Genomic DNA, 25,888 nt, shown 5'->3' on the forward strand with positions numbered 1-25,888 from the left:
AAAGTTTCTCAGGAAAGCAATCGTGTGCAAGAAATTACTTTTTATGCAAAACCAAGCGTAAGTGTTTCATTCATCAGCGAGAATAGATCCGAAAACGTAACTCAAAGCCACACATTATTTTATCGGCCCTACCGAAACTGCCGAGTGTTGTATACTGTAACAATGGATTTAATGTGTTACTGTGTTAGTGCCAATTTGTAATTTACATTATTCGATTTACATGCATCATTCCAGGATTACGAACAGTAAAGAAATTACATCGGCATTGCCATTGCATATTGTTGAATGACAAGGGGGGGGGGGGTGTCATGTGTCAGTGTATTGAATTTAACTATTGATATACCCAAAAATCTGGCTTTCGTAAATCGTTTCTCTGGATTTAGTTATTCAACGCATTCAGTAGAGCAGCAACGTTAAAGACGTATTTTGGTGTTTATATATTTTATAAGTTAAATGCTTTCTTCGTGTGTGTTTGCTGGTTCATGTTTGTGCAATAGTGAAATTTGTGTAGTTTTTTTTGTGCCAAAAACAAACTATAAAATTGTTGTATTTAGTACTGTAAGTTTTCTATTTTTATATTTCGATTGTTTTACGAAGTGATGGAGTCATGGAGTCTATGTGCGACTGCGGAGTAAATAAATTGCGGTGACTTCACACCTTTTGTACGAAACCGTCCTAATTTTTCGTCTTGCCGCGACCGTTACAGTAAAACTCTAGATAGGACTTCCGTGCGTCTGTTAATTGGGAGTCTTTCTTCGTATACATTTTACCGGCGTGGAAATCTTCGGGAACTTCATTCTACCACCAGCTTCGATTAGCTCCACATTATTTGCAGCCATGAAACGGCAGATGTGTCACGGCCTCCATATTCAACCATCAATATAATTAAATATACCGGTTTGAACGACGTTCTGGCTATACCATAAAACAGGTATTTGGTATTTTGCGGAACTGTTGAAGTAGGTTGCTATCTTCGTATCGTCGACCATCGACTAGCAATATGCAGCCAACTCTGCGAGGTTCCAGGCCTGTATCTGTAACCCTTCGTTCGTATTACCGCAAGACCGGTGTCGTTACTCTCTGAACTTTTCAGAAATATAAGGTATAATGGTTGCAATGTAAAGGCTTAGTATTGAAATATATATATATATATATATTTGATATCCGTTTTATATCTTTCTATCTGTTTCATACTGTTAGTTTTGTGTCGTGACAGTCTAGTCTATGTAGAACTGTTTGTTGATATTGTTGTACATTAGTAAAAATAGTGTTCGGTTTGGTAGCCTTGATTTTATAACTGTGTTATGAGTGACTGTGTGTTCGGGCCTATCATCATTATATATGGTACTTTGAGTTGAACCTTAACAATTCAGTATTATGATGGACTCTGCCGATAATGAGGGCACGGTTTCTGGAGACCAGACGTCTGGGTTTAATACTCGTCAAAGGATTTTGACTGAGAAAGGTTTTCAGTTTCAGTTAGGTCAAAAGGAGCAAACATTTAGAGGCATAATCTCTAGCATTGTCGCACGCACTAGCGTATTTTTCTCCATTTGCCGCCCAGCGCCCGCTGGAGATTTTTTTTTTTTAAATATCATTATTTGTCGAACTTACCAATGTTATATTAAATGTAATATTTTTGGTTTTAAAATCATAAGAACACATTTACCCAACGTCAAATAAAAGTATCTTTGCAAACCGCCTCGAAATCATTGGCAAATCCATAAATGAAAGTGTGCCCCTTACTGTGAAGAACAATGTAAATTTGTATGTACGTGCATACAGCGATATGATTTTTGGTCATAACTTCCGGGTTGCCATTTTCTTTTCGTTCGATCGGCGGCAGTCAAAGACTTAATCCCATCCCCAACATATATACGTCATTTGATAGAGAATGGAATTGTCTTTCAACAGTAGTATGGTCTAAGATAGGTTCCTATGTATTTTACATATTTTTTACATTTTAAACTTTCATTTGTTGTTTACAGGTAGGTATAAATAAGAATTTTACAAGCCATATATTTTATTGCTTTTATTTGCTTTATTTGATATTCAAATGATTTTTCTTTCTTAAAACAACACTGAGCTGCCGCCCCTACTTTTAGTAAAAAGGTCCGTTTTTGATGATTAAGCCCCGCCTCCAAGTCTGGTTTGTAGCAGATTGGCTATGACTCATGGCAGCTACATGTTGGATATACGAAAATGGCTACCCTCGCGACCAATTTTCTGTACTGTTGACCGGTGTGAAGTTAGATACTTATTCCCCGTTCCTCGTTCGACATTCGCGAATGAGTAACTGCTACCTATTCAGTTACGTATTCGACAATGGTCGACGTATCACCTCTGGCATGACGAAAGCTTTCTTACAAGATGTTCAACATTTGGTCGTGGTAAGAGGTTTATCTATGGGTCATATACTCTAATGAATATTTAGAAGGGTACCATAATGCATCTTTTCCGGCCCGAATAGCTCTTGACCAACTAAAATGACCACCACTTCATCAGTTTCTAAATTATTGTAACGGGACCTGAAAAAATCACTCTAGGCCCTACTCAAGACTAGCACGCCTTGGACCACCTAACCAATGGGTCATAGGAATTCTTAACACATTGTAGAAGGATACCATAATGCGGCTTGCCCGGTCCAAAGCGTGCTTGACCAATTAAAATGACCACTAAATCAACAATTTTTTAAATAAATGTAACAGGAACTTAAATAAAAACATTTGGGCCCTAATCAAAACCAGCACGCCTTGGACCACCCAACCAATAGGTCGTATGAACTCTTAAGTCATTGTAGAAGGGTACCATAATGCGTCTTGCCAGGTCCAAAGAGTGCTTGACCAATTTAAATGACCACTAAATCATTACTTTTTTCATGAGTGTAACAGGACCACGAAAAAGCTTTGGGCCCTAATCCATGCAGCACGCCTTGGACCACCCAACCAATGGGTCATATGAAAGCTAATGACATTGTAGAAGGGTTCCATAATGCGCCTTGCCCGGTCCAAAGAGTGCTTGACCAATTAAAATGACCACTAAATCATCACTACCTTAATGCATGTAAATGGACCTGCAAAAATCTTTAGGCACCAGTCAAGACCAGGGGCCTGTTTCACTAAACTCGACTTACGCACACAGGACTTAGTGCTGTGCGAACTCGACTTACACTAAGATGCGTCTTAGTAAAGTACTGTTTGGATCTCGGTTTCACAAAACTGTTCTCCACTAAGACGCGTCTTAACATGCTAACATTTTATTTTTGTTGACATGAACGAGGCTGTGACCTTTGACCGCGAAAAGTTTTAACAGTTCATTGCACGAACGAACTTTACAGTTGCGAGAATGGGAAAGGTAAATACCAAGTAAAATGCCTTTTATAATCACAATTTTTGGCCAAGACTTATGTACTATTAATAGGTTGACGTCAAGTAGACGGAGAGCCTCTGAAGAAGATCCTGCTGGAACGAAGCATCAGACCAACTTACTTTTACACATTCTATTACACAGGCTCTTCAGTTGATAAGCAGTTTGCTAACAGTTTTGTTTCATTTTTACTTTAGCATTTAAAAAAGAAAATCAAACAAATTGTTTGATACCCATAGTAATCCCAAATTTCTTTTTCAGGCATAAGTTTCAGCAGGTGTTGGGTGAGGGTAGGGATGGGAGGTTTTGAGTGGAGGGTGGGCTTATAGCTGGGAGTTATGGGTAGGGAAAGGTTGGAAAATTGTGGCAAGGGGCAGGTGGTTTTGAATGTGGAGACATATCTTTATGTATATTTTCAAAGTTAAGCAGGGAGTGCACTACTCGTTAAGCCATAAAGGTTTTTTTTAGAACACTTCCTTTCACAACTCTTTGTATTTGTTTTTATTATTATCATTACCTGAATTTTGTGATAAAACAAATAAATACATTAGCAGGTTAAAATTGGCGCCAATGCGATCACATGACTAGAAATACACTGAGATCAGTTCCTAAGTCTCGTCCATACGAGACGTAGACTAAGTCCCGTTATGCTACTTAGTGAAGAGTGGACTAAGTCTTGTACGCGACTTAGTGATCTTTGTGAAACCGGCACTAAGTCCTATTCACTAAGATGCGTCTTAAGACCACTAAGACGCGACTTAGTGCTTTGTGAAACAGGCCCCACCACGCCTTGGACCACCCAACCAATGGGTCATAGGAAGTCCAAGGACATTGTAGAAGGGTACCATGATGCGTCTTGTCCGGTCCAAAGAGTGTTTGAGCAATTAAAATGACCACTAAATCATTACTTCTTCTATGGCTGAAACGGGACCACGAAAAAGCTTTGGGCCCTAATCCATGCAGCACGCCTTGGACCATCCAACCAATAGGTCATATGAACGCTAATGACATTGTAGAAGGGTTCCATAATGCGCTTTGCCCGTTCCAAAGAGTGCTTGAGCAATTAAACTGACCACTAAATCAACACTACCTTAATGTATGTAAATGGACCTGCAAAAATCTTTAGGCCCCAGTCAAGACCAGCACGCCTTGGACCACCTAACCAATGGGTCATAGGAATTCCAAGGACGTTGTAGAAGGGTACCATAATGCGTCTTGCCCGGTCCAAAGAGTGCTTGACCAATTTAAATGACCACAAAATAATTACTTCTTCAGTGACTGAAATGGGACCACGAAAAAGCTTTGGGACCTCATCCATGCAGCACGCCTTGGACCACCCAACCAATGGGTCATATGAACGCTACTGACAATGTAGAAGGGTTCCATAATGTGTCTTGCCCGGTCCAAAGAGTGCTTGACCAATTTAAATGACCACTAAATCATCACTGCGTTAATGTATGTAAATGGACCTGCAAAAATCTTTAGGCCCCAGTCAAGACCAGCACGCCTTGGACCACCCCAAGACCAGCACGCCTTGGACCACCCAACCAATGGGTCATAGGAATTCCAAGGACGTTGTAGAAGGGTACCACAATGCGTCTTGCCCGGTCCAAAGAGTGCTTGACCAATTAAACTGACCACTAAACCATCACTACGTTAATGCATGTAAATGGACCTGCAAAAGTCTTTAGGCCTCAGTCAAGACCAGCACGCCTTGGACCACCCCAAGACCAGCACGCCTTGGACCACCTAACCAATTGGTCATAGGAAGTCAAAGGACATTGTAGAAGGGTACCATAATGCGTCTTGCCCGGTCCAAAGTCTTGATTAGGGCCTCAAGTGATTTTTTCAGGTCCCGTTACATTAATTTAAGAACTGATGAAGTAGTGGTCATTTTAGTTGGTCAAGAACTAGTTGGACCTTGCAAGATGCATTATGGTACCCTTCTTCATAGTCATTAGAGTTCATATGACCCATGGGCCATAGATAAACCTCTTTCCACGACCAAATGTTGAACATCTTGTTAGAAAGCTTTTGTCTTGCCAGAGGTGTTACGTCGATACCATTGTCGAATACGTAACTGAATAGATAACTCAGTTACTCATTCGCGAATGTCGAACGAGGAACGGGGAATAAGTATCTAACTTCACACCGGTGTACTGTTGTTAGATACTACCACTGATCTACACTAACTAGATAGGCCGCGCGGCTCCGTGTGTGAAGCGGCCGGACGTGACTCAGCGGCCATGTTGGGATATTCAAAACATCACCGCGCACATACAGTGCATACGTTGCTATGTCGGTCGGTGGCCGAGAAGGTGATGCAAAGAGAGGCCAAGGAAGGAAAGTGAATGTCGCAGAAACAATCCTTATTTTTCAAGGAAGTGAAGTTGAACATTTGAACTCTAGAGGAATATTTGTTATGCCAGACTAAAATGTCAAATATGCCTATTTTCCGTGCAGGAAAAGATATGGAATGGGTCGTCTGTACAGAGACAGACGCTGCAAGTTGAATGCAATACAAAGTCTATGGGATACGTCGGACTAGGAACTTGAGAGGCATCCCTTCCTCAATGGTTAGGGACTTTTAATTTCAAGAAAAATGTTAAGTATTTCTTCTAAATTCACTTCAAATTGGGGGAAAGAATTTCATAACTGGACGAGGCTACACCATCCATGCACAAACTATATGTAGGCTACCGGTATCTAGTATTGGGAAGGGCAAATATTAAATTTTTAGGTAGCTCGCAGGGTTACAAAAATTTAGTTTATTTCCATCTAGAAACTAAAAATGGAAGTTCCATGATAAATAAAAAAAATTAGGAGGGAAAAATTCCATGTGTTCTCAGGAAAACCTTGTCGTATAGGGTTTGTGCATGAGGCTGGGGTCTTAAGGCAGTGTCCAGAAGTGGAATTCCTTTCAGAAAACCTTAGTGTCCAATTTGGGGATATGGAATTAACACAATCATCTACGGGTCATTATTTTTGTACATGTATTAATTTTTTTAAAGTAAATGCAGACAAACAACTCTTTATAGTTCATATGCACAGTCTGTTATATCTTTGCTGCAACAGCAATTTATTTAGCAGTTCTCAACAATTTCCAGTTAAAATCTTTATATTCGAATATAAGCTGAGGATCCTCAGCTTTTTACAGGTTGGTTCCCACAGTGACATACATGTAAGTAATGCCCTAGTACATACATGTAGTAATATACAGCAGGGAAATTTCAGCAACGGAAAAATACATTTTCTACTGGTTTAAAAATGAAATAAAAACTTGCGGAGTCTTTTTAGAATACTAATTTTAATAAATATGCAAAGATACATTTGATGGCCCTATAACATTTAATACTTAATTGACAGTGTTCTCCACGGGCCAACATTAACAGGGCACACTGTACAGCTTTAGTACTGTGTTTGAATGTTAGTGGAATTTTGTGCAATATGAACGTGATATAGATTTCTACACCACAAATTCTGATTGAAAATCAACATTTAAAAGGGCCACCCTGCTGAAAGTGGCTGCGGAGAACTCTGACGATCAATCTATGTCATTTTAACAACGTCTGAACAATTTGCTTTGAATAACAGTTAAATTTAAGCAGATTTGTCAGTTCTCATGAAACACTAGTTCACTACGGAAGCTTAATAAAATCTGCATGTTTCCATGTTACCAAGATACAGGCCTGGAATTTCACGGAGGCCACGGCCTCTGTTGCCCTGGTCTTGGCCTTGGTGCCCCTTAAAAAAATCCCATTGATTTTGACATTTTGCTATGAAAGTGCCCTTTGCAAATTGAAAACGGCCTTGCCCTCTCGAAGATGAAATTCCAGGCCTGAAGATAGGTTTGTGACTGTAACCATGATAAGTTTACATCATACCGTATTGTTGAAACAAGATATGTCAAGATACAGAAAACGGAGATATTTTTACAGCACATCTCAGTTTATGTTGAACACCGAGATATTTATCTTGGAAAATGTGGTCTGTCAATTATGTTTCTGTAGTTTACTGATGGATGAACAAATTAAATAAGTTTTGACATTCGCTTCCGCATTTTGGGTCGTGCAACAGAGGCTGTCATCTGCTTCCCTAAATGGAACAGCTTGATTTTAGAGTAGCATGATGATACAAGCTTTACGAGAGAGTGTACATGATTATCATTTACTGTGGTGTGAAATTGGTGATTATGTAACTCAGGAAAAAGATTACGGTGTGAACAGTTATTGAGAACAGATGATGCTATTGCTGCTGAGACACCAAGACCTTGTGGAAGTTTTCCATCAGAAATGTTGGCAAGTCTTTGGAAACACTTTCTGTTTCCATGCACACACTGTGATGTAGCAGGTTTTGTGAATCGAAGCTTTTATGTGGATGATGGTCTCCAATCTGTTGATACAGTTAATAGAGCTGTAGACCTCATTTCTCGAACGAAACAAATGCTACATAAAGGGCGGCGTTAACTTCACCAAAATTAAGTGTAATTCCAATTCTGTGTTGCGATCAATTCCTGAGGAAGATCTTGCGGTTGCTTCTGGGCATTTAGATCTCTCCTCAAATGCAACTCATTTGGATCGGGTTCTTGGAGTACAATGGTGTATTGAATCAGATAGATTTCAATTTAAGATAACACTTAGTGATAGCCCTTTGACACGGCGTGGTATCCTTTCTACGATTGCTTCGGTGTATGACCCGTTTGGGTTTATAACTCCAGTTGTGCTTCCAGGAAAGCAAATCTTACAGCAATTATGTTATGATCATTTACATTAGGATAGAACCTTGCCAGATGAGCTACACAGTAAGTGGGAAAAGTGGAGGATGGGTTTATCTGAGTTAGAAACCATCAGAATTGATAAGTGTTTTAAGCCTGTTGAACTTGGCACCGTTACAAAGCGAACTGCATCATTTCTGTGATGCTAGCACCATTGGGTATGGTTACTGTTCTTACCCGCGCATGATTAATCGTGAAGGTAAAGTTCATTGTAGATTCGTTTTTGGAAAGTCTAGGGTTGTTCCCCGTAGGCCTGTTACAGTACCACGCCTAGAGCTGACTGCAGCTGTATTGTCGGTAAAGATCAGTGCCTTGTTGAAACAAGAGTTGGAGTACAATTTTATCAATGAATATTTCTGGTCTGATAGTCAGGGAGTCCTTGGGTATATCAATAATGATGTCAATTAAGGACATCAAGCTGGTTTAGAGGGCCAGAGATGTTATGGGAAAGTCAACTCCCACTGGTTAAGCACGTTACAAGCCTTGAGGTCTTTGACCATGACCCAGAGGTTAAATGTTGCCAGGTAGCATTTTCCAGTGTCAAATGCTCTAATCATCTGGAAGCAGATCGTTTAAGCTCCCTTTCGATTTGTTTTAAAGCAAGGAAAGCTATTGCATTATGCCTTTGGCTAAAGGCTATGCTTTAGGCTAAGGCTAGTAAAGCCCTCCTTCCGGTTAGGGAGCTTAATGTAGATTCTTTGTTTGAAGCCGAGATTGAAATACTGCGAATAGTTCAGTCCTTTGCATTTCAGGAAGAGCTTCAAATCCTTCGGACATTGAGTAGTGATCCAGTACAATGCTTAAAGAAAGGCAGTCCACTCTATGCTCTAGATCCTTTTTTGGATGAAAATGGTGTTATTCGGGTTGGTGGTCGTATATCTAAATCTAGCTTCGAATTTAAAGTGAAGCATTCTGTAATTATTCCTAAGTTATGCCATGTTGCAGAGCTCCTTGTGAGACATTTTCATGAGTTAGTTGCCCACCGAGGTAGAGTTTTAACTTCAAACGAAATTAGGGCAAATGGTTATTGGATCATTGGTGGTAGTTTTTTAATTGGTAAAGTGATATACAAATGTGTTACTTGTAGACGGCTTCGTGGTAGTTTGGGTCAACAGAAAATGTCAGACTTACCGGTTGATCGAGTGGAGTCTAGTCCACCCTTTACATATTGTGATGTAGATTGTTTTGGTCCCTGGCTTGTAAAGGAAGGTCGTAAGGAGTTAAAGAGGTATGGCGTGTAATTTACGTGTATGGCCTCAGGGGCGGTACACCTAGAAGTAGCTAATTCATTAACCATCGACTATTTTTTGAATGCACTACGACGCTTTCAAGCTATACGTGGCCCTGTAAGACAATTGCGTTGTGATCAGGGCACTAATTTCGTAGGGGCAAATAACGAATTGTTAGCTGCATTAAAGGAAATAAATCAAGGTGTTGTAAGTAAAAGGTTGCTAGAGCTGGGTTTTGATTATATTGAATTTAAGTTTGCCACGACCGTTACAGTGATCATAAGTTTGACGTAACGAATTAACAGATTACTTTAATGGGTTTCTTGCTCCACGCGATAGTCATAGCTGGAACCGGAACTACTGTTCATGTTCTATAAAAAAAAGTAATTAAAACAATTGCAAGAACACAAAGAAGTATTTACTGATGCATGGTTGTGGGAAATGAACAGTAGTTGCTGTATCAACCATTTAGTGCGAATTCTATGATACGCGATTCTAAAATGTCGTATCTAGTCATTTTTTGCTATAAGTATATGCCTATGGATATACCCGAACATGGCTTTACTTCATCTCGTAAGCATTCCCATCTTCAGAGAACTCCTCGTCTAGTCGCGTAGTTCTTTGTCTTACATGGGAACAACTTAACAGCTTTGCAGTTGTTACAGTGCCACCTGTAACATTTGTTACCGTGTCACGAAAACAAAGTAGTAATGATGTACGATTGTGGGACATGAACATAGTTGCTGATTCTCCTCACTTGCATATTGTTCAAGCTATCCCTGTTTGCTCTCTAGTATAAATCTTATCTAGTTTTTTTTTTTTTACAAGCGCTACAATATTGTTATCTTGAAGTAAAGTTCATGGCTAAATAACGGCATGATTCAGTGTTAAGTAATCTACACCGCGGTTTATTAGCTGAACTATCATTGAACTGTAATAATTTTTTTTTAACTGAGTCATAATATTACGCAAAGTCTATACAGTAGCTATTTATATGACGAACCCAAAGCGAATAGAATTAGTCATATTCGTTATAAAGCCTAAGTACATGATTGGCTTTTCGTTGCTTCACATTTCCATCTCTCTACTGCAGGTTAGTTACGTTGGAAACAAATTTCACTGCTGAAGTAGTCTCTTATGTTACGGTTAATAACAACTAAAGTCAACAGAAGGTGAAAGTGTTTGGCTCAGAATTAGATTTACATGCTTGGTTCTTATATTTTCATCATGAAAATTTCTTTTCTTGAAATCAGTACCAGCGATGGGATGGTAACATTTTTCAAAACTACTATCTCTGTGAAAGAAAATTAAGTACAAAAAATATGGGAAAAAAAACATTAGCAAGTGAAGAAATGGTGGCTCTATTATGCAACTTTTATTTTTGTTGAAGTATATGAAGAAAGAAGAAAACACATCTTCAAAAGAGGGTATAAACATTTGTTGTTGTTGTTTTTTTGGGGGGGGGGGGCTGGTTGGCTATGAGGAGCTTTCACCATAGCCATTTCTACCAGATAAGTTTGTGATATACAATTATTAGGTGTTAATCTTTTATCTCACATTTGTTTTCCTCCTCGTGCTGTAACTTTTCGAGGTTAAACTGGATAAGTATTTTATATTTCCTTTAATTGTTTGTCAAGTTTATCTATTTTTACAAAGCTGGTTAAATTTGTTTTCCTTTAATGTTTCCAAACATCGATCCACAACGAGATTGTACACTTCAAAATGTATGCCTATGCATTCATGTAGACTGCTTAAACAACAAAACGTATAAGCAATATACCATAACGATTCATTTTCAGACTCCTCGTCATGTTTTTCAAGTTCCTGTTTCTCGCCTGCGTTCTTATTACTCTGCTCTTCGTGGCATCCTTCCTCTACCTTTTCAGCCAGATATTATATCTGAGATGGAGATACAGGCATCTTCCTAGTCCCAAAACAAAGAGGTACAGTATGCTCTTACCATTTCTCTCCCCCCCCCCTAAATCTTCGCAAGTTGAGAAAGAAAAGCTCATAAACGTTTCAAACCTTTGCCATTAAGTTTACATATTGATCATAATAAACGAGAAGAACATGATTCATAAAGCTCACATAATATTATATTTATTAAGAAAACACTACTTTTCTGTAAATTATGATTTTAGCGTCACTACACGCTTAATTTGAGACAGTTGTTAAAACATTCCTACACAAGCCCTGTGTGAATGTCATTTTACTGTGATTGAAACTAGTTCACGGTTGTGTAATTCGGGATATGTTCGTCTGTTACACAACCGCTTTCAAGCTTTGATCCCAATGTAAAAATTTATTCAGTATTGCAAGCAGATTATAAAATTAATATTAGTTTATCATTTCATTTGTTGTATCTTTGCACTGCATGTTTAATGTTTCCTGGATTTTTCATTTAATTGTATATTTTTTAACGATTTCGTACCATGTATGGTAATAACTTGACGCGCGGAATTTTATCACTGACGCCGCTATACCGTCACGAATACTTACACTGGTAACCGTCTGCTGTTAATATTAACTACTTTTGACCTCAACGATGAATTTTGTCCAAGAGAAAAGAAATGGGGCTTTTCTCATATGCAGGAAATAGTTGAAAGTTAGTTGAAAATATTTATTGAAATTAATTTGGTTTTGCCAACGCAACTTTGTGCTAATCGCAGGGGCTCGTACGTTGTCGTACATATATTGATATAAACTATAGACTAGTATAGCCTAGACCAAGTACAGGTACAATCATGAATAATGTTAGGGCTAACGTTACAGTTACAGGCACGCGAGTAATTGTGTGTTAAAATAAGCCTGTAAATACAGCTTAGGTAGTAGCCTAAGCTTGTTAGGCCTAGGCAGGACTTAAAACTCGATGTAAAGTCGATATTACATTAACGTTGCCATTATTCAATTTTACATATCGGTTATAGCCTAAGTACTAAAGTAGCTGTAAGTGTAACATATTTAGGCCAACCGTAACTTATAATAATATTATTATCAATTATAGGCCTAGGCTAGATGCTAGAGGGAGCACAGACACTTGTATAGTTGTAAAGTTATCTCTGTGATTTACTACTCCTATGTTTATATACAAAGATAATGTTATGAGTGCCTGTCGAGGAAGCAGGTCCTTTTTGCTCCAGTGATCATAATATTCATCATGACTATCCATATCGTTAATGCTATCTTAATTTTGATAGCCTTGCACAATAAGCCTATGTGGCATTTATGAATATTAATTTGCCTAAATTTTTTAGTATGGGCTACGCAATCACAAATGCAGTGATCAGATCACATTGGTTAATATGCTAATTCAATAAAAATTCAAACCAACTATGTACCAAGGTTGCATTGTTCAGCTGTACATCTAGCCTAAAAGCACAGCACTAAACTGGTTGATGCATCCAAATCATCTTTTTCTTTTAATTTTAGAACATAAGATTGACAGAGGCAATTCTCTGTTGCTAGGAAGGAAGAACAAAGAAACTGTTCCCTAAAGTTGGACCAAGAATCAAGTTTATGAGGAACTTGGAGGCTCTGAAGAATGAAGAAAAAGAAATGGTGATGATTTTCTGTTAAGTGGAAGTGCAGTAGGGCAAGGCAAACAATGCTCTAACTGATCTCCCAAATTTTGATGAGGAAGCTGCTGTTACTGTAGGACAGTTCGCAAAACAAGTAAACACTACAAATAAATATATGATTTCTTATAAACAGGAAGTGTTTCAGATCTATTGCAGTTTGTAAACCAAATGGATGTCATCAAAGCTCCCGGAACAGTTACAGCTTCAAAAGGCACACCGTTAAGCAGCACACGAACCTAATATTTGTAATGGAGAACAGATCCAAGAGCAAGATGATGATTTGCCTATGGTTAGGAACATACAGCGGTTTGAGCAAGATGACATTTGCATTAATGACGTGGACAACAACGAAGATAGTGATGATGTTGTAAAGGAACGAGCTCTATGCTAATTTGTGAACTTCAATCTTTCAATAGGTGTGTCTCAAAGTTCAGTGTAAACTATGGTTCAAGATGTGTGACAACTGTTTGGTGATCTTGTTGGAAATAAAATAGAACAAACAAAATCATTTTTGCCTAGCCAGAATGTTGGTTCTAACAGTGAGCCCGCCACTGAACTCTTTCGAAGTTTGTACTTTGTCAAAAACCGTTTTATGACATAGAGACAGATTATTTTGATTTTGGATTTGGTAACCTAAGGCTATGGTCATATTGCAGACTATAGACACTGTTATCAGAAGCAGACTGAAATCAACCTTTCGTTTGATGTGTATCGACTTCGGTGGAATGGAGGTGCAAATATCCCTAGTACTAGTCATACAAGCCTGCCATACAAGCGAATTCCTTATATTTGTTACAGAAAGGTGATGGGCAAATTCTTTAAAGTGGGATTGTCTAATTGGCTGTAATTGAGCATTTTTAATGCAGAGTATTTCCTACCAGTTATGTGTTCTCAAATTTGGCAATGATTTAAACACTTTCGTGATACAATAATTCTGGAAAGTTCACGGATTTTAGGGGGAAATCTAGATCTAGATTCCATCATTTCTGACAAGTGATCATAGAGCTGAGGTATTTTTCTATAGTTTACATCCTCATTGTTGCAATAGTTATTTAGAATGTGATGTTCATATTAACTCATTTCCGTGGACTGCCTTCTTCTTTTTGTTCTGGTTAATTAAAGGACATTTTATTATTTTAATTCTTATGATGTAATGAACATACATAAGATGTTCTACTTTATTAAAGGACAATTAATTACTGTTTTAATTCTAATTATGTAATGATAGTACCAACTGTTTTCCATGCAGAGCCTTCAACACAATCGAGATATTTGATTTCTGCCTTGCCGCCAAGTTTAAGCCAACATATTTCGACAAAAACTCATGATTTATATTTTATATTATTAAAGTACATATTTCTGTTTTATTTCTTGTTATGTGGCGTGAGTCGCTGAATTCCATCCATTTTTCTTCTATTTATCATACGCGCTATGTTATATTCATTGTAATGGAGAGCATTTGCTTTGATTCCTCAAATACAAAAATATATATTCCAAGAAAACGTATATCCTTTTTTGGTATCGTGAATAGTGTCCTACTGTACATCTATAGTTAAGCAATTTAACATAGGTCTCATTGTAGCATTCACACAATTAGTAGGCAACTATTTATGGGAGAAGTGATACCGAGATTCATGGACATGGTTGATACATACCAAAACATTGAGGCTGTCTATTGTCTATACTGGATATTCAATTGATACTTATGCTATGAACTATATTGATACAGAATTTGTTACAACTGCCCAAAGTCGGCGTAATATGTACTCATAGTTGTGTACATTACACTAATCAATTGTAAGCAGGGTGTGTAGTATTAACACAACTGTTGTGTACTTTTTTACACAAGGTGTCCTAAAATTGCAAAATGGTGTACAATTTACACAATTGTTGTGTACTGGAGTATACACAATAGTGTGTAAATTTTACACAACTGATGTGTTAATGAAAACTTACACAACAGTTGTGTAGTTTCTACACAAGGTTGATTAGTGCACTAGTTACACAACGGTTTTGTAGAATTTCACACATCCTATGTAAGAATTGTTTAGAGTGTACGGAGAACTTTTGTCAAACTTGTTTGCGGATGATAACTTTTTTTCAAACTTAACAAACATAATATGCAGATTTAATATGATTCATTTGATTAAGAAGATCGGAAAATCAATTATAGCGAACTATTCAATAGAACGTTACTCGATCATCTATTTTAGAAACAATCTAGATGAACAAATCAGACTTAGTTAAGTTGAATATCATAAAAATAATAATTTTGGTAAAAAAAAAAAGAAGCTTGATAATGTTATGGATAACGTATTCAAAATATTTTGTTTGAGATTATATATATATATACATACATATAAATATATATAAACATATATATATGTATATATATATAAATATGTATATATCGTGTGCATCGTACGTAAATGACTGAATGTGGCGTATATCATAATAAAAAAAAACGTTAAATGAGTCCTCTGAAGGAACAGAAATGTCAACGGGTTAATCATTAGTCTTTTGAATTAGTTTTGGATCAGGCTTGTTGGTAAGGGGAAAATATACCTTTTGTTAAAGAACTAAATAAAATGAATGAAAATGAAAAAAGTTGCTTCAAAGTATTCAGACATTTAACATTCTTATAACGTGAATGATATAACCTCAAGTAAATAATAAAAACTATAACTTGCAGTGACAGTTTCCATTTTGCAGACAGTTCAGAACTCCCATTTTGAGTTCAGTCATCCTTCAACATCACTGCAAGCCTTTTGCTTTTAATAACTAACTTTATTGATTTCAAATCTTTATTGATTTCAAATCTTCCAAAACGGTTATTGATATATTGATCATTGCTGAGAATAAATACGGGAAATTGTGCTATAATTAAACAGTTTGGCTGCAGATGTGCTTTTGTTTTAATTTAATGAAAACGTAATAGTTTGCAACAGTTGGTTAGTATTTACATCGCATACATACGAGCATAAGATGTTAGACAGCTTGTATAGAAAGAATCGAACATAAGAGATTAGGAAATTGATGATTCTATTTCATTTCACTCTTCAAGTTTGTTCCTGGGGCATGCTGTTGACATGAGAGAAGTGGGAAAACGAGGAGGCCATTTATCGATGCTTTATGTAGAATGGTAAGCACTAGATGATCCCTTTAACTACGGTGCAAATCAATTCTAATTGACGTCAGAGGATTTCACGCAACCAAAATAACATGCATATATGTAGTATGTTATAAGTCTTGTGTTAATATCAAAACATATATAATACTATAATATTTCATAAAACAGACGTTACAAGGCTGGACATGTCTGGCATGCAAGAATAGTGGCGAAAGATCAGGTATGGATGGAATTATTCGATTAATTATCTGACCAATGGAAATAATCAATCACACTATTAAATTCAATATCGTTGATCTTTGATTTAGAATCATGAGTACTACATATATATTGCTTTTATTTCATGTTTCTTTGTAATTAACTACCAATAATAATAATTGTTTTGATCTCATTTACTTCTTATTTAAGGCAAAAGCTCCTCGGATCTGTATTTGTTGTCTTCATAGTAAACAGAGAAATAGTGTTGTGTCTCGAGCCAGCTTTTGTCAAGGCAAGTAATAAGCTCACGACATTTTATAGAATGAAACCTGTATCCCATTATTTGTTTTAATAAATACTTTATAGTGTTGTTGCTTCTTGTGAGTTCACAGTACAATGGTGACGGGTAAACTGACTGTTTGACAGTATGACAGTATTAATCAACTCCGGTCTACGCACCTTCTCTATAATATCGCCGATGAAATGTAACTTTCCTTTTCAAGTTACATCTTTATCTTTTGCTTACATGTAAACTAAATATATTTACTGACATAAGTAAGTGCAAATTGGCCTACTACTTCAATACATTGAACTGATTGTAATTATGATTATAATTGATTATAATTATAATTGATAAATTTTTAGTGAAAGTTTTTTTTTTATTATGTAACGTTCGAAAACAAACCTTTTGTCAACTTTTATTTTACTATAGGAAGTGATGATAACATCTAACAGCAAGAAACCAAAACAATTTTACGAAACTGCTAAATACTTGTTTGGTCAGCGATTTCTTGGTGGTGGCATTTTGACCCAACTAAACAATATCCAATGGGCGAAACAAAGAAAGATGATGAATCCAGCTTTCAGAAGAGGGTGAGATATTACTATTTCATGTAAACCCATTCGTCTTCGTTTTAATCACATCCAGGAGAAACAAGCATAGCTCCAGGTTGTTCTTATCTATATCAGATATTTTTTTCTCAAGAAAAGTCATGAGCGGTAAAGGCCTACGATGTTTGAAACCATCAAAAAAATGGTCGCTCACAAATTACGCTGAAAACGACAGTTATTTAGCTACAATAAACAAAATATCAATTGGCTTCAATATGTACGTCGTTCAGAAAGAACTGTACATTTTTGGTACATTTTTGAGATATACTTTCTTGTCAGCAACATGTTTCTTTCCCTTTTCTTCTCAATGTATTCAGGTATCTCAAAGAGCTGATGGGTCAATACAATGATAGTGTAGATGAACTAATGACCTATCTCAAACAAAAAGCAGACGGAAAGACAGAAATCCTCATGGCACAACAATTCAACAAAGTGTCGTTAGACATCATAGCCAAGGTTCGTAATATTGACACCATTGTCAGTTGCGCATAATCACTTTAAATGACTATATTCAATGTTCAGCATATAGTTTCCCGTTACAAGATCCAATTGTCAACCATTTAACTTAATTAAACATTTATTGACATCTTCTTATTTCTCTTCCTCATTTGTATCGTTATTTGTTAAAATCTTTTATTAGAGAGAATTTCTTAGCTTAAACTAACAAAGAAAACATTTTAAATTACCTAAAGCATATAAGAAGTCTAATCACATTCAAATTTGGATCAGGAACCTGACGATTAAAGATTTTACAGCTATAAATTCAAATCATAATTACAGCCTTACGCATGGGTATCAAGAATGCAGTCAGGTCACCAGTGACAGTGTTCATTCAATTTGTATATGATATTTACACCATTCAAAGTTACTAAATTAGAAGCAATTCTCGTTTTAACCATGTTTCGCTGAACTTGAAACAGGTCGCTTTTGGAGAATACAATTTGAATGTTATATCAGATGACGCCATGTTCCTCAATACAGCTATCGAAGATACGTTTGACGGCATCGGGATGCAACTTAAGTTGTCTTTTTTCAGCCGTGTAAGTATCTTTCTTTTTCAAGTTACGTTGCAAGGATAACTCTAGCATATATGAAAACATCTGAGGATGTAAAGAAGTAAGCAACTACGAATGAACACGTTTAAAAAAAAAACGTGTTATCATTATGAAGTCTAAGATAAATACTTTCCAAGTTCCAACGAAGAAATCACTTAAATAAAAGTTCATTCGATCCTTATTTTTAGCTGTAGAAAAGTATATCAGACGCCATTATATTTTTTTCTTAGATTGACCCAAGAAAAGAAGCACGTGACAGGAGGAATAAGATAAAATGTTCATGCGCGGTTGTCCGGAATTTCGGAAGGAAATGCATTATGAGGAGAATCCAGGCTATGAAAGATGGAAGAGACTACCCCCATGACATTTTGACTCATATCTTGTCCACCTACCAAGACCAAGACAGTATTACCGAATATAACATCAGTCACATGATTGATGAGTTTGCGACATTCTTCGTAGCAGGTTTGATTATACACTCCTTGTGCTTCTTAAAGTTGTGCTGTTTTGTTCTCATTTATGATGATTATTATTATTATTATTATTATTATTATTATTATTATTATTATCATCATTATTATTATTATTATTATTATTACTATTATTATTATTTACCAGATTTATATAGCGCTCTTTTCATGCTTAAGCATGTTCAAGAGCGCTTTACAATGACAACAAAATGACAAAACCCTTAAAATATGAATGTGAAAAATAAAAGTGACGCAGCTTGAATATTAATATAAAAATATATATGAATATATAGTAAGGAAACATTTCAAAAACAGTATAGATTTACGTGAAATTCCTCAAAAGAAAAAAGTGAGTTTTAAGTAATTTCTTAAAAGTGGCTAATGTTTAGGCATCACGGATATTATTTGGCAATGCGTTCCATAGCTTGCTAGCAGCAAAGTTAAATTGTCTGTCGCCGTATGTAGCAGTCCTTACTCTGGAGACCACTAGTGTAAGGGAATTGGCCGATCTCAATGTTCTGTATAATTATAGTAAGTATGAAGAACAAAACTAATTTATCAACATCATTTTATTTCTATACAGGCCAGGAAACAACCGCTCAACTAATGTCATTCACCTGTGAATACGTTGGGAGACACCCTCAGGTGTATCAAAAGTATGACTTATTTCGTAATTCAAGTAGGCTTAGTATCCCATGGGATAATACAATGAACTAGAAATCCGTCGAATCTGTTGTTTATGTTGCAAAGATTCAAGACTTAAACTTGAAAACAAAAATTTTGATGGTCTCTTATTCATTCCATCAGTTCTTATTGGTCAAATTTAATGACAAATATTTACCATTATAGTGGGAGAAACAAAAATGTATGGATAGTTACAAAATATACGGCGCCCAAACGGTGGTACTATACAATCTTTACTACTCACCAACGAAAGAATCGGTAAGACTTTGTTATGCACTATATGATGAATTTAACAATCAACCTCTCATATTACCCCAGCTTGATAAAAGCACGGGATAAGAAACCGGTCTAGCTTGATCCAAGAACCAAACTAAATGACAGACCGCTGCATGTTTAAGAAACTAAGCGTGAAGGCCACACTATGCAGTATAAACCCGGATTATATATATATATATATATATATATATATATATATATATATACTCGTCCAGAAAACTTTTGTTATTATCGCATAAGTCAAGACCGATGACATTGGGAATTTCCTAAAATCTGCATATGTGTAGTGTTTGTCCCAAATAAAATAGTATATAGTACCGCCTATAATTACCCCACACTGCGGTTGTACATATACAGTTTACACAGTGCCGTATGCTACATTGTAAGATTCTCATCCAGAGATACATTTGTAGCATACCATGCATGATTAGAAGACAGAACGTAAACACCTTATTAGACCACAAGAGCATTAATATGCATTTTTCGTCGTCATCTGACGCACAGCGTTCTCGTCATTTGGCCATGATCTGATGCCAACCGCGTTATCCCGTGTGTTCTAAGCCTCATTTATTTAGCTCAGATTACTCGATTTATATGTTAAATCGAAAAGATAATTCCGTTTCTTTCTTTGTTTTTCAAAGACTTAAAGAGGAGACAGATGAAGTCATTGGGAGCAAAACATTTATCTCGTATGAAGATACTTGTCAACTGAAGTACATGAATCTGGTAAATCTACCGTTGTCTGGAGTACATAGTTGGACATAGTGTGATAAGGTTAAAGTTGTTATTTTGAAAACCTAAAATATACCAGTGTATGACTTGATTTTTCTCGACATCAGTATATGGATCTGGAAAACAAACACCCACAATAAGCTTTTGCAAAAGTTTATAATGTGTACGAAGTCAACGAAAACCACACGATAAACACATAAAAAATTGCAGTAAATATTTATCATACCATATCCAAACAATGAAGCCATAAAGAGTGATTTACACACATATTTGAACTTAGTACGTACTCATACCGTAAGTAAAAGATAAATACGTGGTTGGCTGTAAAATTGAATACAACTATAAAATCGATTCTTCTTCGATAGGTGAACCGAGATTCACTGCTGCAGTAGTGTCTTATTACTTTACATAGACGATACTCATAGCTGGTACAACAACTATGTTCATATCCCACAATCGTGCATCAGTAGGTACTACTTTGTGTTCGCACGGTAACATGTGTTACAGGTGGCACTGTAACAACTACAAAGCCGTTACCTTGTTCCCATGTAAGACAAAGAACTGCATGCGCGACTGGACAAGGAGTCTATGAAGATGAGAATGCCTACTAGATGAAGTATAGTAGGTACGGTACCGCTTGATTCCAGTTTACACCACTCTTCAAATCACGCCAAATTCGTCATGCCGAGAGCGAAGAAAGGCAAAGTTTGGGCATATCCATAAGCCTTCTTAAAGCATAAAATGACTAGATACGACTTCATTTAATAATCGCGTATTTATGACCGCTAAATGGTGGAACAATAACTGTTCATGTTCTACAACCGTGTACCAATAATTTGTGTTTGTAACACGGTAACGTGTGTTACAGGACATAGTAGTTGCAGTATCAGCTATGAGTATCGGGTGCTTTACACGTAAAATATGGCGAACATACGTTATCTAGGGATATCACGTATTGGACCCATGCAGTAAATATTATAAATATTCATCGGTCATTACAAATCGTGAACATGATAAAGGTCAACTTGCTGTACATGAATATTAGTGTTATTGCAGTTAATGTGTGTCCAAGCAATCTCACCACGTCCTCAGAAGAATGTGTGTATGCGCGCTTGTGTGTATTTGTATATGTATATATGTGTAACTGCGCTATGAGTGCAAATTAGAAAAAAAATTGAGTGAGATATGGTTTCATCTCGAAGTAAAGTCTTGCTTGGAAGTCATATCGTTATTTTAAGAATACATACGAGATAAATATGGTTTTTGATGTGATCATGATTACATACGTTTACCTTGTTATATGTTTCAATAATGGTTGGAACACCTCCTCCCTGTGATCAAATTGCCATTAGGACGGCGATCGCCAAAACATTTCTTAAAACATCCAATTTGTCTAGGCTATGATCGTTTGCATAATTTTTAGGGAAAGTATGAATACTCGAAGACCTGAATGAGAGCGTATTTATCATTGAAGAACAACACAATAATTCCCTTCTATAGCTTGGAGCCCACACATGAGCTGCTATGCTTCCTATATGCTTCCTTCACAAATAAATGGTGTGGTAAATGGTATCTTTAACTCGTGAACGCTTAATTGGATAGACTATTCAATTGTGAACACCTTGTCTTTCCACAAGAAATGGCATTTCTTACTAGACTCTATGGAATTACAAGAATAGATTTCAAGTTATGGTTTAAGTTTCATATCGTCGTGGAAGCATTATATTACAAAAACAAATCTTTTGACAGGAAACCGCATCGTACGTGTAAGACTAAATGCAAATATAAATGTTGTGACGTCGTTATATATTAATATTGTACCAGCTTAGTGAAAGTGTACTTGTTGTATTCATATGCGTAGGTCTTGAAGGAGGTATTGAGAATTGCCCCACCAGTGACGGGAGTGCAGCGAACTAACGAAGAGGACATAATTGTAAATGGATTGAAAATCCCAGCAGGAAGTAACATATCAGTGAGTATACATGTTACAATACTCTGTATAGGCTGCCTGCTTCTGTATTTAGTTACTCTTTGTGTATAACTTTTCTACTTAGGAAGAGGATCTTGATAACTATGACTTCATTATGACGTAAATAAGGTGATTCCGACGAATACAAATTGTTCGGAGATTTGTGAATGTTTCTCAACTTTGCGAATATCCGAATTACCGTGCATAACGAAAAGAGGGGTTGCATGTAATGGGGAAAAAACATATTCTTTTTCTTTATAAAAAAGTGTCAAAAACAGAGGTTCTAGTCCGTTATAATAGAAACTACAAATAAAGACAAAAGCCCCCAGACTAACTCAGTTAATACCAAAATCATTATTAAGGATTTTTAATATCGAAAATTGGGCAATCCCAATGCAAAAAGGTTGCTTTAACTGAATATTGCATGAACAAATGCATCCAATTAATCTTGGTTTAACTTAATCATGTGCCGAAAGTTGGTGATTTTAGGATATAAAACTGACTACGTTTTTAATTTGTCAGCTGAACACTTATGCACTGGGACGAGATGAGAGATTCTGGGACGAGCCAGAAGTATTCAATCCAGAAAGATTCAGAGAAAAAAATAGCAGGTATGAATGAATGAATGAATAAGTGAGTGAATTAGTGAATAAAGGAAGACACGAGTGAGTGAATCAATGAATCAATTTTAATGAATTCACGGACGGACGGACGGACGGACGGACGGACGGACGGACGGACGGACGGACGGACGGACGGACGGACGGACGGACGGACGAAAAATACATTTTTTTCAATTCATTTTTCTTTTAAATTATCTTTCCTGAGAGGAAAATTGCATGCTTTACGGTAGAAATAGCACATGTCCTTCTCTATGAGTTGGAAAAATCCAGAATAATATTTAAAAAGTGCAATACTGCGACACTTACATCTGAGATAACATGCTAAGCAACTGAAACTCCGGTTTTGTTGAACAGATTACTACGTTTATGGTATTTGCAATTGATAACAATTCACTTTGTAGTATCACTTCATCTATTTGATGAAAATCACAAGTTTAGAATGTCGAATAAACGTCTTAATTTTGGATCTTTTGCATATCACTTTATTATAAACTTTCACAAAATATTGTCTTTATAATCCGATTTACTTTTTGCCCATATTTATGCTGCGGTCTTTTGCCTTTTCTTCAAATAATAGACATATGTACGCCTACTTTCCGTTTAGCTTGGGACCGAGGGTATGCATTGGACAACAATTCGCATTGGTAAGAATTAAGAAAAGTTAGGAAATCCCAAACAGTTTTGAAATAGCAAATAGTTTCTCAAAATAATTGTACACGGAAATATTTGTGTACATTATTGGAGTGTGCCAATTTTGCTTTGTGTGTTGTTTGTTTCGTTTAGTTTTGTTTCGTTTCGTTTTTCTTTTTGGTCTATTTAAAAGATTAAAGTTGCAGTACCAAGTGTATTGAATAAACATGGAACAATAAACATGTTAACTGAGGCCCATCAGATTTCATCAATTTAATCTTGAAGCTTTCATCGTTTTATTATTTACTTAACTTTTCCGTTTTATTTTATGTGAATGAAAATGTTTTATAACGAACTCCTTTACTACAATACATTTCTTACAATATCTTATTATTCGGACATTAGGATGCAGTACAATGCGAACTTGCAGACATATTATTTGAGGTTAAAAAATTAATTTGTTCTCTTATATCGACTGATGTGTTATATTCACGAGAACTTGAATATTTCAAACTTTAAGAGAAATTCTATAACCAAATGGTAAATTTGGTACTATCCCCAAAATTCATTTCCGCAATTTAAGTTACTAAAAATACGTCACAAGATTGTTGGTAGTCATATTCAGGGGCGTCGAGAGCCCCTCGGTCAATTATGCCTGAAGGCCCCGATTTTGCAATGTTCATATATCCTACACTTTACCAGCCCTCTATATTCCCCTGGCACTCAATTTAACCCATGGCCCGGGCTTTACCCCAGACCCTCCCACCCACTGCTCCGACCACCCCAACCCCACCCCCCCCCGCGCCTTTGAGGACAGCTAATAGCATGATTTGTACTTGTAATATTCTTTTCCTCCTCAGCTCGAGGCAAAGGTGGTTCTTGCCAAATTCCTGCAGCTATATAAGTTCACTTTGGTTCCCAATGTCCAACTGAAGACATACATAGCTGGTACTCTGAAACCGGTGCATAAGACTCCTTTATATCTTAACGTACGAAGAGAAAACGTCCGCAGCTCTTAAAACACTTGTTATCACTCGAGAGGATCATAACTTCCATCGAATGAACATTTTGTATTACAACTTAACAGCGTTAACATTTGCAATCACTTCAATGCTTTTCATAGGTTTCAACATATGCAGTCTATACTCAATCCTCACTGTGTTTTAGCTGTCTGTTTTCAAATGATTCGTCATTTTCCCGCCAATTTCATTATAAAATTTGTCGAATTAAGCTTAAAGTGGCAGACGTATAGCCTATTTTGAAAGGGAAAGAATTTGGTTGTATTTATTTTCAACCGAGCGTCGTTCCATCATTCTAAAGTCAAATTCATATGTAAGTTCTGATCTCAGAGTTCAGATCGACAGTATGTATGTATTTTAGATCCTCCTGCAAGCAGGAACTCGCGAAGGAACTCTCATGTAGTCAGTAGTCAGTCTCTTAGATTCATATTTAACGTCCATGATTATGAATTGTCAATTGTCAACAAATCTGTAACTGGACGACATACATTAATCTTGGAGTGACTCGAACTCGTGACCTTATGATTGAAAGGCACCGGTGTTAACCACTGATCTAACACTCCTAAGTATGATCAAGTTTTACCACCATTTTCTCTTCTATCTCTTTTACTTCATCCTTTGTTATACCTTGCGCTCATTAGTTAAATAACAACTTGATCTTGATTATGCACTTTTGGAATAAAGAACAGGTTTTGAATACTTTAGCGGTAGAGGAAACAACATGTAACTAAAGAGTAAATTGAAGAAGTCAGATATGGAATGTTTAAGGCGCCGTCAAAATTATAAAACCTTTCTATGCAATTTGGCCCTGCAAAATGTTGAAATGATTGACATTCTGATGTAAGCTTAATTCATCATTTCTTTGCAAACTGTGTAATTGGTGAAATATATTAAGTGATACGCTTTCAGTTTGCTTCCAAGCAAGGTGTTGAATTAATTCTTCACATGTTAGATTTAAGGAATTAGTCATTTTGTTGCAAATTGTTAATACATTAGCTGAACAATTCAAAATACTTTCTTGAAAATTGCTACAATTTTTACAGCAATATGTTAATATTTTGACGGCACCTTTACGTTCAGAGGAACTCGTAATTCCATGAGTTCAAAAAACTAGATCATATTAAAAACTTCTTTATCATTTTAAATACTTCTTTATAATTTACTATTCAAAAGAGGGCAGCGTTTAGAACGCTCCTGTGTGGTATGCTTGAAATAAACAAAACGATTCCAAAAGTCATCTTTAACAAGAGCTATGTTTGTTTGC

At 36.4% G+C, this 25,888-nt stretch overlaps 1 protein-coding gene across 5 annotated transcripts; it reads left to right on the forward strand.

Annotated features, from left to right (window-relative positions):
- Positions 1-941: 941 nt before the first annotated feature.
- Positions 942-25,873, forward strand: LOC139970774 (cholesterol 24-hydroxylase-like). Of its 5 annotated transcripts, XM_071976751.1 has the most exons (15): positions 954-1,102; positions 5,830-5,942; positions 11,169-11,312; positions 16,012-16,089; positions 16,486-16,571; positions 16,992-17,148; positions 17,484-17,622; positions 18,087-18,206; positions 18,452-18,686; positions 19,275-19,347; positions 20,293-20,377; positions 22,245-22,355; positions 22,875-22,963; positions 23,553-23,619; positions 24,466-25,873. In XM_071976751.1, exons 3-15 carry the CDS (start codon positions 11,179-11,181, stop codon positions 24,622-24,624), a joined length of 1,533 nt encoding a protein of 510 aa, XP_071832852.1. In that variant the 5' UTR covers positions 954-1,102; positions 5,830-5,942; positions 11,169-11,178; the 3' UTR covers positions 24,625-25,873. The 5 variants fall into 5 exon arrangements, with proteins under 5 accessions (XP_071832851.1, XP_071832852.1, XP_071832854.1 ...); XM_071976750.1 differs by lacking the exon at positions 5,830-5,942 and having other exon boundaries at positions 942-1,102; XM_071976752.1 differs by lacking the exons at positions 954-1,102; positions 5,830-5,942 and adding an exon at positions 8,507-10,462.
- The last annotated feature ends 15 nt before the right edge of the window (positions 25,874-25,888 follow it).

This window comes from Apostichopus japonicus, chromosome 8 (assembly GCF_037975245.1).
Source record: "Apostichopus japonicus isolate 1M-3 chromosome 8, ASM3797524v1, whole genome shotgun sequence".
NCBI classification, from domain to species: domain Eukaryota; kingdom Metazoa; phylum Echinodermata; class Holothuroidea; order Aspidochirotida; family Stichopodidae; genus Apostichopus; species Apostichopus japonicus.